Genomic DNA, 12,843 nt, shown 5'->3' with positions numbered 1-12,843 from the left:
TAGTTGATGCTATTGCATTCCTGAAGGACAAAAGGTTTTTAAATTTCCTGTAGCTGCCTCTGCTCAGCTCCCATCTTGAAAAGCTTTTATGTCTGTCTCTGTCTTTGCCTCTTCTCTCTGTGCCTCTCTCTCTCTTTTTCCCATGTGTTTCCTCATTCTGCCCTTGTATGTAAAAATAATAGCTGTTTCTGTTTTAAATGAATTGACATTTATTTGAACAATGAATGCTCCTGCAAAGGTTTTTATTTCAGCAAATATGTGTCCATATCTATCAGTGTTAATGACCTTATCTCACTACAGGTTAGATTTCCCACCGGTCACTCTGGAATATTTATTTTCCATTTGAATAAACTGGACCAATGAAGTGTTTACTGGTCAAACTGTGGTCAGAGGAGCAAAAACAGAATTACCTGGAAAAACTCAGCAGGTCTGGCAGCATCGGTGGAGAAGAAATCAGTTAATGTTTCGAGTCCTCATGACCCTTCGGCAGAACTGAGTATAGTTAGGAGAGATGTGAAATATAAGCTGGTCTAAGGTGGGGGGGCGGGGGGAGAGAAGTTGAGGGTGGGGTGGTTGTGGAGATAAGCAAGCAGTGATAGGAGCAGATAATCAAAAGATGTCACAGGCAAAAGGATCAAAGAGGTGTTGAAGGTGGTGATATTATCTAAGAAAAGTGCTAATTAAGAATGGAAGGCAGGACACTCAAGGTACAGCTCTAGTGGGGGTGGGGTGGAAAGACTAACAAAGTTTTAGATTTAAAAATAATGGAAATAGGTGGGAAAAGAAGAATCTATATAAATTATTGAAAAAAAAAGGGAGGGGAGAGAAACAGGGTGGGGATGGGGGGAGGGGGAGTTTAAGATCTAAAGTTGTTGAATTCAATATTCAGCCCGGAAGGCTGTAAAGTGCCTAGTCGGAAGATGAGGTGTTGTTCCTCCAGGTTGCGTTGGGCTTCACTGGAACAATGCAGCAAGCCAAAGACAGACATGTGGGCAAGAGAACAGGGTGGAGTGTTAAAATGGCAAGCGACAGGGAGGTTTGGGTCTTTCTTGCGGACAGACCGCAGGTGTTCTGCAAAGCGGTCGCCCAGTTTGCTTTTGGTCTCTCCAATGTAGAGGAGACCGCATTGGGAGCAACGAATGCAGTAGACTAAGTTAGGGAAAATGCAAGTGAAATGCTGCTTCACTTGAAAGGAGTGTTTGGGCCCTTGGACGGTGAGGAGAGAGGAAGTGAAGGGGCAGGTGTTGCATCTTCTAGCTTACCAGCTTATATTTCACCTCTCTCCTAACTATACTCAGTTCTGCCGAAGGGTCATGAAGGCTCGAAACGTTAACTGATTTCTTCTCCGCTGATGCTGCCAGACCTGCTGAATTTTTCCAGGTAATTCTGTTTTTGTTTTGGATTTCCAGCATCCGCAGTAGCTTTTAGCTTTTTGTTTTTATCTCTGTGGTCAGAGGAGCCCTAAGTTCAGAAATAGTGAAAGCCAAGAGCTGAGTATGTGGGACCCCAGGGTGGAGATCAGACAGCAACAAAACTAAGGGCATTTCCCAGTCTCTCATCAGTCAAAAAATATCATTCTTTTCCAACTGAAGTGGATAACTTCACACTTCACCTGCCATGTTGTTGTCCACTTATCAAATCAGTCTATATTGTTCTTCAGCCTCTCCATCCTCCTCACTGCTTACATTCCCACCTAATTTTATATATCGGCAAACTTGGGCAAGTTACACTCTATCCTGCCTTCTAAGTCATTAATATAGTTTGTAATTAGCTGAGGCCCCAGCACTGATTCTTGCCGTACTGCACATCTTACAACTTGCCACCCCAAAAATGCCCCATTTATTCCCCCATTATTTTCTATCCATTAACTAATCCTTACTCCATGCCAGTATATTACCACCACGAGTCCGAACTTGGTGCCCTTATCGAATGCTTTTAGAAAATACATCACATCCACTGGTTCACTTTTTTACATGTTACGAGTTATACCTTTTAAAAAAAACTCTAATAGACTTGTCAAATACAATTTCCCTTTCATAAAGTCATGTTAACTCTGCCAAATCATATTCTGATTTTCGAAGTGCCCTGTCAACATATTCCTACCATGAGAGATTCTAGCCTTTTCCCTACTACTGATGTCAGGCTCACCGGCCTATGGTTATAGTGTCGGCCGCAACTCAGTGGGTGTCACCCTCATCCCTGAGTCGTAAGATTCTGGGTTCAAGTCCCATTTCAGGCCTTTGAGCACAAGAATCAAGGCTGACACTCGGTGCAGTACTGAGGGAGTGCTGCAGTGTCAGAGGTGCCACCTTTCGGATGAGATGTTAAACCAAGGCCCTGCCTGCCTCTCAGGTGGGTGTATAAGATCTTGCAGCATTATTTTGCAGGAGAGTTCTCCCCAGTGTTCTGCCCAATATTCATCCCCAATCAACATCACAAAAACCTATTATCTGTTGTTTGTTATTATATTTTTCTTTGTGGGAGCTTGCTGTGCAATAATTGACTCCTGCATTTCAGGCATTAGAACAGTGACGATACTTCAAAAAAGTACGTCATTGGCTCTAAAATGCTTTGAGACATCCGATAGTTGTGAAAGGTGCTATATCAATGTAAGCCTGCCTTTTCTTTAGCTCCTTGTTTTCTCGCTCCCTCCTTTCTTGAATAACGTGCACTGACCTTGCGGATGACACAAAGATTGGCCGGGTGGTTAACGGTGAGGTTGAGTGTCTTGGGCTACAGGAAGACGTAGATGGGATGGTCAAATGGGCAGATTAGTGGCAGATGAAATTTAACCCTGAAAAGTGTGAGGTGATACACTTTGGAAGGAGTAATTTGACAAAGAAGCATTCAATAAACGGCATGACACTAGGAAGTCCTGAGGAACAAAGGGACCTTGGCGTGTGTGCCCAAAGATCTCTGAAGGCGGAGGGGCATGTTAGTGGGGTGGTGAAAAAGGCATATGGGACACTTGCCTTTATCAATCGTGGCATAGATTGCAAAAGTAGGGAGGTCATGTTGGAGTTGTATAGAACCTTGGCGAGGCCACAGCTGGAGTACTGTGTGCAGTTCTGGTCGCCACATTATAGGAAGGATGTGATTGCACTGGAGGGGTGCAGAGGAGATTCACCAGGATGTTGCCTGGGATGAAACATTTAAGTTTTGAAGAGAGGTTGGATAGACTTGGGTTTTTTTCGTTGGAGCAGAGAAGACTGAGGGGTGACCTGATCAAGATGTACAAGATTATGAAGGGCGTGGATAGGGAGCAGCTGTTCCCCTTAGTTGAAAGGTCAGTCACAAGGGGCCATAAGTTTAAGGTGAGGGGCAGGAGGTTTAGGGGGGATGTGAGGAAAAACTTTTTTACCCAGAGGGTGGTGATGGTCTGGAATGCGCTGCCTGGGAGGGTGGTGGTGGCGGGTTGCCTCACATCCTTTAAAAAGTACCTGGATGAGCACTTGGCATGTCATAACATTCAAGGCTATGGGCCAAGTGCTGGTAAATGGGATTAGGTAGGTAGGTCAGGTGTTTCTCACGTGTCGGTGCAGACTCGATGGACCGAAGGGCCTCTCCTGCACTGTGTGATTCTGTGACCTGTCTATGGATATGAGCACTTGTGAACATCGAGGAAGACCCAAAGGTGTGGCTTATTCCAAGGTATCTGTTCTTTTCATCTGTTCTTTTCCTGGTTCTTTGGGCTTGTAGGTTTCACTGCTGCCCTACTTGCAGCTACTCACCAAAGGTGATCTGCCTGAGGCTGTGTTTCAGACCACCTTGCTGCTGCATTGCTGTGATTGACTTTAACCCTGTGACTGAGCGACACAGCTCGTCCACACTTGATTTTTTCTCTTTATTTTTGTTCCGTTGGACAGTTACAGAGCCTTGTGTTTCATGTATGTAAGTAAATTTGTTATGGTGAACAGCTGGCGTGCCAGCCTCCTGTCATGATGCTTCACCTCAGCTCATCAGAAACCTATTTAACTGACAGATCCCTGGAGATTAGTGCTATAGCAATAGGGAGCATTCATCAGCTGTGTGCAGAGTATTCAGCCAATTAACCAGATCAACTTCAACTTCAGTGGAAAAAAATACTTTTTTTTTAATGTCCTTCTAACATTCCTGCTATCATGGAAGAAAGTCCAAATGTAACTTGAGGCATTTCTGATCTCCTCAGAATTGCCAGTGTTAATGCTTTGGATAAGAAGGGTTGTAACAGCAGTATGATCAATTTTTTTGACTATGTTCTGTAATTATGTTCACATGAAGACAAAAGAGGAAATCCTGATTTGTACTTGCATGAACCTTGTGAAAATTACTCACAGAATGTCATCACTTAGCAGAGAACTTGACTTCATTCTAATGGAATATTTTTAGAAGCACACTGTATTCACAGCTTGGTTTTAAAATTCTCATCCTGTTTTCAAATCACTGAGTGGCCTTTCCCCTCCCTACCTCTGTGACTTTCTCCAGCCTCACAATTCTATAAGATCTGTGCACTGTTCCAATTCTGACCTCATATGCATCCCTGATTTCTTTTGTCCCACCATTGGTGGCTGTGCCTTTAGCTATCTGGGCCCTAAGCTCTGAAATTCCCTCTCTTGTCCTTAAAGTTGTTCATTATAACCGCCTCTTTGTCTAAGCTTTTCGACACACATCTATTTCTGTGGCTTACTGCCCTACTTATAATGTTCTTAAGAAATGTCTTGGGATGTTTTACTGTTACAAGGTGCTGTAATTTAGTTATGATGCTGGGGACATAATCCAGAGGTCCGGAGAAATGAGTTCAAATTCCGCCATGCAGGTGGGAAATGTAATTTCAGCTTTTTGTATTATTCTTTCACGGGATGTGAGAATGGGTTGCTGCGTCAGCATTTATTGCCCATCCCTAGTTGCCCTTGAGAAGGTGGTGGTGAGCTGCTTTCTTGAACCGCTGCAGTCCATGTGGTGTAGGTACACCCATAGTGCTGTTAGGAAGGGAGTTCCAGGATTTTGACCCAGCGACAGTGAAGGAACGACGATATATTTCCAAGTCAGGGTGGTGTGTGGCTGGGAGGGGAACTTCCAGGTGGTAGTGTTCCCATCTATCTGTTGCCCTTGTCCTTCTAGGTAGTAAAGGTCACCGATTTGGATGATGCTGTCGAAGGAGCCTTGGTGAGTAGCTGCAGGGCATCTTGTAGATGGTACACACTATTGCCGCTGTGTGTCGGTGGTGGAGGAAGTGAATGTTTGTGGATGTGGTGCCAATCAAGTGGGATACTTACCCTGGGTGGTGTTGAGCTTCTTGGGCGTTGGAACTGCACTCATCCAGGCAAGTGGGGAGTATTCCATCACACTCCTGACTTGTGCCTTGTAGATGGTGGACAGGCTTTGGGGAGTCAGGAGGTGAGTTACTTGTCGCAGGATTCCCAGCCTCTGACCTGCTCTTGTAGCCATAGTATTTATATGGCTAGTCCAGTTCAGTTTCTGGTCAATGACAACCCTCAAGATGTTGATAGTGTGGGATTCAGCAATGGTAATGCCATTGAATGTCAAAGGTTGGGGCTTTCTATTTATTTGTTTTAAGGGATGTGGGTGTTGTTGGCTAGTCCAGCATTTATTGGCCATCCGCAATTGCCCTTGAGAAGGTGTTGGTGAGCCACCTGCTTGAACCTCTGCTGTCCCTGTGGTGTAGGTACATCCACAGTGCTGTTAGGGAGGGGGTTCCAGGATTTTGACCCAGCGACAGTGAAGGAACCGCGATAGATTTCCAAATCAGGATGGTGTGTGTCTGGGAGGGGGACTTGTAGGTAGTGCAGGCAGCAGGAACAGGCTGATCAAATACAGAAAGACCTGGACAGACTGGAGAACTGGGCTGCTGAGTGACATCTTATTTTATTGGTAAGTATAGTAAAGTATAATTAAGGTACATGTGCCTACTCCACAGGACAAGACTCAGAGAGGGGTTTTGGAATCTGGTCAAGAACATCAGTGAAGAGAGCAAATGACTTGAGCGTAACTTTAAGGGGTGTATTCCAAGTTTGTCTAGATGCAAATCTCAGACCCACCCAGAGACTTGACTGCAGTTCTGGCTACCCCAGGCATAGAGAGGGTATAGTGAAGGGTGACTAACTGATCATACGATTAGGGTTCTGGGTTATGAGGAGTGTCAACAGAAACCTAGAATGTCCATGCAGGAGGAGGGAAGATTCAGGACTGACCTGACAGAGAAGATAAATGTCAACATGTTTAGCATAATCACAGATTCTACGAGAAGTCACAGCTTCAGACTAGAGGGAGGCTGATTTTCCTATTTTATACAGAGGCCCCGAGAGTGTTTTGCAGACAGCATCCACTTAGATCGGCTTACATCTTCAGCAGATTCACTCAGGTCCAAGTGTGTGGATGCACTCTGTGCAGCAAGACTGTTACAATTCAATTTGAGTTTTTTTTATTTGATTTGAACCATACTTTGAGGCTATATGGCAGATTTTTCCATAAATAACGTAGTCTGGAGATTAAAGTAGGGTTACCATGAGCATGCCATATTCAATATGTAGTTAAAAGTTTGAAAATGTGTGGTGCAGTGATTCTGATTGCTGAGGTTGGGTGAGTGCTACAGTAGAGATCACAGAATCACAGAATTGTTACAGTGCAAGAGGAGGCCATTTGGCCCATCATGTCTGCACCAGCTTTCCTAATGAGCTACTTACCTAGTTCCATTCTCCTGCCTTCACCCCGTAACCCTGCACATTCTTCCTTTTCAGATAGCATTCTAATTCCATTTTAAATGTTTAAGTTGAACCTGCCTCCACCACACTCTCAGGCAGAGCTTTCCAAAGCCTAACCATTGGCTGCAGAAAAAAGTTTCTCCTCACCACTGTTTTGCTTGTTTTACTAATTACTTTAAATCTATGCCGCCTTGTTCTTGATCCTTTCACAGGTGGGAACTGTTTCTCTCTATCTACTCTGTCCAGACCCCTCATGATTTTGAATACTTCTATCACAGAATTGACATTTTAATTTAGTGTAACATTACAATGAATGCTATAACATAAAGACCATATTTATTTTTATAAGCAGTTTTGTTAAGGAACATGTTTATTGAAGCACAGGGAATTTTTCTAAATGTCTAAACTCGGTGTCTAAGCTTTGTTCCTGGTTTCTCTGTTATTATCAAGTTGCTGTATGCACTTGTTGCCAGGTTTACAAGCAGCAAATTGTAAGGGGGTGAGACTCACTGGCAATCTGAGTATCAAATTTAAACAGGTTATTAACTAATTCTAGCCCTGGAGTTCAGACTGCCCAGATTCATTTTAAAATGGGGGTAAGGGTGAGGGTGTTGGAGAGAGATGCTGCAGGGAGTGAGGGGAGGGTGACTGCTGCTGTTCTATTATTTAAGCACAAGAGTGAAGCCTTGTCATTGTAAAACAAATAATGTTTGATGCTGAGAAATGCCTAGACCAACATAACAGCCTCCCTAAGGGGAGAACCAGAGACTTGAATGCGCTGGAGATATGCAGTCAGTTGAGGATTACCTCGTTTCTTTCTGTTTTGCTTTTTTAAATCATTCTTGGGGTATGCCTGTTTCTGGCAGCTCTGAAGAAAGGTCATATGGACTCGAAACATTTAACTCTGTTTCTCTCTCCACAGATGCTGCTAGACCTGCTCAGTTTTTCCAGCATTTTCTGTTTTTGTTTCTGTTTCTGGCAAAGTTGGCATATACTGCCATTTTTGAGACCACATCAGAGGGCAGTTAAAAGTCAACCCTGCTGATGTAGGACTGGAATCACCATATAGGCCCAGACTGAGTGAGAACATTTGTGAACTAGTTGGATTTTTTATGATAATCTGAAAGCTTCACACTCGTCTTTACTGACACATGCTTTATATTACTGGAGCTTTAAAACTAAATTCAAATTCTCAAACTGCCCCGATGAGAATTAAACTCATTACCTGGATTGTTTGTCCAGTAACATAACACCACTGTACCCTTGGAGATAATTCATACATTTATCATAATTCACAGCACTTGTATTCTGCTTCTTTAGCAGAGAATACTTTACAAAATTTTACATATACATACTGAGTATTAAACTTCCATGTGATCATAAGAAATAGGAGCAAGAGTAGGCCATTCGGCCCATTGAACCTGCTTACTCCAGTTTTAATTTGGACAGTTGGTGACTTTGCAACTCTAACCGCAAACATTGTGCGGATGTGTACAGCTGAGTTGATAAACCCTTACAGATTTTAAACATTTAGCATCAGTGAGTGAATGTCTGGATGGGGGAACATTGTATTCTAGTGAGTTAGGGAGCTGAGTGTGGTACATACTGAGCAGTGCCAACCACACTTACTGTTTGTTCTCTTTCCTCTCTAGGTCACTTGATTGCACCATGGCAACTTCAAACCTGGAGATGCAGCTGCACAGTGCCCAGAAGAACCTGCTGTTCTTACAGCAGGAACACGCCAGCACATTGAGGGGCTTACACACAGAGATCCGCAAACTACAGCAACACTGTTCAGGTATGGTGCACATATCAGTCCTTTCACAGCCAGCAGTGACAGAACACCTGCACCCAGTGAAGCTACAAAACCTACAGAAGCTTCAGCAAAGGGTTTGGCCATGTGGTCTCTGTATTTTCTGGGAGTGATCTAGTTGGGGGGAGTATTCTGAGTGATTTAATTGAACTTTGTAAACTTAACACCTGGTTTTGAAACTTTCATATTTCCCTAAAATGTATTTCAATTTTATTTCTTTATAGATTTGGCCTTTGAGCTGACTATGACATCACCCTGCGACCAGACTGGTAAGAACAGTAGCTACATCCACCCCCCAGCAGACAACGCCCCCCCCTCCACTCCAAGCGCTCTGACAATCCCCAGACCCGCGAGCTGTCCGACACCACCCCTCCCCGACACCGCCCCCTCCCCGACACCCGCCCATCCCCGACACCCCCCTCCCCGACACCCCCCCTCCCCGACACCCCCCCTCCCCGACACCCCCCCTCCCCGACATCCCCCCTCCCCGACATCCCCCCTCCCCGACACCCTCCCTCCCCGACACCCCCCTCCCCGACACCCCCCCTCCCCGACATCCCCTCCCCGACAACCCCCCTCCCCGACAACCCCCTTCCCCGACACCCCCCATCCCCGACGCCCCCCCTCCCCGACACCCCCCCCCCTCCCCGACACCCCCCCCCCTCCCCGACACCCCCCCCCCTCCCCGACAACCCCCTTCCCCGACACCCCCCATCCTCGACACCCCCGGCCCCCTCGACACCCCCGGCCCCCCCGACTCCTCTCGGCCCCCCCGACACCCCTCTGCCCCCCGACACCCCTCGGCCCCCCGACACCCCTCGGCCCCCCCGACTCCCCTCGCCCCCACACCCCCCCTCCCCGACAGCCCCCCTTCCCGACACCCCCCCCCCATCCCCGACACCCCCCCACCCCGACACCCCCCCTCCCCAACATCCCCTCCCCGACAATCCCTCTCCCCGACACCCGCCCATCCCCGACGCCCCCCTCCCCGACGTCCCCCTCCCCCCCGACACCCCTCGCCCCCCGACACCCCTCGCCCCCCCCCGACACCCCTCGCCCCCCCCCCCGACACCCCTCGCCCCCCCCGACGCCCCTCGCCCCCCCCGACGCCCCTCGCCCCCCCCGACGCCCCTCGCCCCCCCCGACGCCCCTCGCCCCCCCCCGACACCCCTCGCCCCCCGACACCCCTCGCCCCCCGACACCCCTCGCCCCCCCGCCAACACCCCTCGCCCCCCCCGACACCCCTTGCCCCCCCCGGCACCCGCGAACTGTATGACACCCCTATCAGACGTGCCCCCCCCCCAAGAACTCCTGTAACCTACCTGACGCCTCTCATTCCAGTGTCTGTGTTTACAATGATGTGTAACACAGAATGTCGCCCTGTGCTAGGTTACTTGGTGCTCATCACAATTTCAATAGCTTTTCATTGTCTATTTCACTTTATTTTAGAATTCACATTTGAGGCTTTAAGTATCTCAATGTGGAATTGCTCATTAATTGGGATCCTATTGTTTTGTTTACTGAAGTCTGAGTAATATTATGTTTGGAAAGATCAATTTGGCCAGGCTATATCTCTTGTTTGTGATCTAGTTTCATTGCAGATTTATAATTTAGTTCTAGAAGCAACTTTTTATTGAAGAAAGCATTCTGAATAATTCTCATTGAGCCTCAGACCAGATATAAGCAAGGCAACAGGTGGTCCACTGAAAGGCTTTATATACACACTGTGTATAATTCGGGTTACATTGAGAAACACATTAACATCTCGTATCTTGTCTACAGGATTTTGTTTTCTTATTGATAAGGCCTGTGGAAGCTTTTATAAATGTAAATCAGCTTCAAAAAAGCTAAACCTTGAATACAATAATCTCAGTCACCTTTTCCACAAAGGGACAAAGATAGTCTCCAGGCTGTGGGTCTGGATTGGAGCTGCCTTGAGATGTAATCGAGGCCTCTGTTCCCAAAGCTAGCTGTAGTCATCAGCTATAGACAAATGTGAGTGGAAGGAACTGTGAATATAAATCATGGCATGGTATAATATAGGCTGAGCCAGTGAATGACAGCACTTCACCTTGGCAAGAGAGTCATGGGATGGATTGTAATTCTCCCGAAGGATGTTCATTAATGTATAAACTGAAATATAGAAAGATGTCCAGATTGTTCTAGAATCATTTTATAAGAAAGAAGTTTTCTACGTGGTCAACCCTCGTAGCTTTATGTGTAGTGGGTGAGGGGCATGATCGTAGAAGCCCACTGACTACCCACCTGTTCGAGGACAGAAGGGATGTTCAGGCTTGGCCTCATTAGAATTTTGCAGGTGAGCTGCAAGACACCCTGATACCACTTGGCTCTCTGAGCTCAGATATCATCTGACTTGGACACAGGCAGAGGGTTAACTGGATGGTAAGGATACTGACCCCATAGTTAGACCCTTACCATCCTGTTAAAGTTGTTTTCCAATTGATGTGGTCAATAAGGGAGTGCCTATGGATGTTGTCTATATGGTGTTCCAGAAGGCATTCAACAGAGTTCCACATTAGAGACTGTTAACAGAAATGACAGTGCATGGAATTGGAAGCAGCTTACTTGGCTTAACTAGGGAATTGGTCAACAGTTAGGAGACAGAGAGTAGAATTAATTGACTCCAATTGGTAAGATCTCATTAGCTGTGTCTCCCTGGGGGTCTACACTGGGACCTCAGCATTTCACTACTTTTATAAATGACTGGATGAGGGAATAGAGAATCATATATCCCCGCTCGCTGATGTACAGTCATATATCCGAGGTCAGAGGCTAGGAATCCTGTAGCGAGTAACTCACCTCCTGACTTCCCAAAGCTTGTCCACCATCTATAAAGCACAAGTCCGCAGTATGATGGAATACTGTCCACTTGCCTGGATGAGTGGAGCTACAACAACGCTCAAGAAGCTTGACAACGTCCTGGGCAAAGCAGCCTGCTTGATTGGCACCACATCCACAAACATTCACCCCCTCCACCACTGACGCACAGTGGCAGCAGTGTGTACTGTCTATAAGATTCACAGCAGGAACTGACCAAACTTCCTTAGACAGTACTTTCCAAACCCTGACCACTACCATCTAGAAAGATCAGGGCAGCAGATGCATGGGAACACCACCACCTGGAAGTTTCCCTCCAAGTGGATACAAGCCTAGCCTTTCCAATCTTTCCTCATAAGACAACCCATTCCTGGTATTAGTCTGGTAAATCTCTGAACTGTTTCCAATGCATTTGCATCTTTCCTGAAATAAGGAGACCAATACTGTACACAGTGCTCCAGATGTGGTCTCATCAATGCCCTGTACAACTGAAGTGTAACCTCCCTATTTTTATGTTCAATTCCCCTGGCAATAAACGATAACATTCTATTAGCTTTCCTAATTACCTGCTGTACCTGCATACTAACCTTTTGTGATTCATGCACTTGGGCATCCAGATCCCTCTGAATCTCAGAGCTCTGCAATCTCTCACCATTTGGGTAATAAGCCTCTTTTTTATTCTTCCTGCCAAAATGGACAATTTCCTACCTTCCCACATTATGCTCCATTTGCCAGATCTTTGCCCACTCACGTAACCTATTTATATCCCTTTGTAACCTCCTTACATCCTCTTCACAACTTACTTTCCTACCAATCTTTGTGTCATCAGCAAATTTAGCAACTGTTCCATCGATCCCTTCATCCAAATCATTAATATAAATTGTCAAAAGTTGAGGTCCCAGCACTGATCCCTGTGGCACACCACTCGTCACATCCTGCCAACCAGAAAAAGACCCATTTATACCTCCTGCTTCCTGTTAGCTAGCTAATCTTCTATTCATGCCAATATGTTACCCCCTACACCAGGAGCTTTTATTTTCCGCAGTTGCCTTTGATGTGGCTTCTGGAAATCTAAGTACAGCACATCTACCTGTTCATCTTTATCCACAGCACATGTGACTCCAAAGAATTCCAATAAATTGGTTAAACATGATTTCCCTTCCACAAAATCATGTTGACTCTGCCTGGTTGCCTTGAATTTATATAAGTGCCCTGCTGTAACATCTTTAATAATAGCTTCTAACATTTTCCCTATGACAGATGTTAAGATAACTAACCTGTAGTTTCCCGCTTTCTGTCTCCGTCCCTTTTTAAATCAAGGGGTTACAGTTGCTATTTTCCAATCTAATGGAACCTTCCCTGAATCTAGGGAACTTTGGAAAATTAAAACCAATGTATCAACTATCTGATGAGCCACTTATTTTAAGACCCTATGATCAGGTCCATGAGGACCCAGGGATTTGTCAATCCGCAGCTCCAACAATTTGCTCA

At 45.9% G+C, this 12,843-nt stretch overlaps 2 protein-coding genes across 3 annotated transcripts in view; both read left to right on the top strand.

The window, feature by feature from the left end:
* eif2b1 (eukaryotic translation initiation factor 2B, subunit 1 alpha) overlaps positions 1-12,843 on the top strand; it is a 1,065,098-nt gene that overhangs the window by 509,216 nt on the left and 543,039 nt on the right. The window lies entirely within an intron of this gene.
* The window catches only part of ccdc92 (coiled-coil domain containing 92), a 45,226-nt gene that overhangs the window by 11,213 nt on the left and 21,170 nt on the right, over positions 1-12,843 (top strand). For both annotated transcript variants that reach the window (XM_078554608.1, XM_078554609.1), the window contains exons 2-3: positions 8,354-8,499; positions 8,739-8,783. In XM_078554608.1, the coding sequence (XP_078410734.1) occupies positions 8,370-8,499; positions 8,739-8,783 (175 nt within the window). In that variant the 5' untranslated portion in view covers positions 8,354-8,369. The remainder of the gene's footprint in view (positions 1-8,353; positions 8,500-8,738; positions 8,784-12,843) is intronic.

This window comes from Cetorhinus maximus, chromosome 12 (genome assembly GCF_964194155.1).
Source record: "Cetorhinus maximus chromosome 12, sCetMax3.hap1.1, whole genome shotgun sequence".
NCBI lineage: Eukaryota > Metazoa > Chordata > Chondrichthyes > Lamniformes > Cetorhinidae > Cetorhinus > Cetorhinus maximus.
This window is presented reverse-complemented; position numbering and strand designations above follow the sequence as displayed.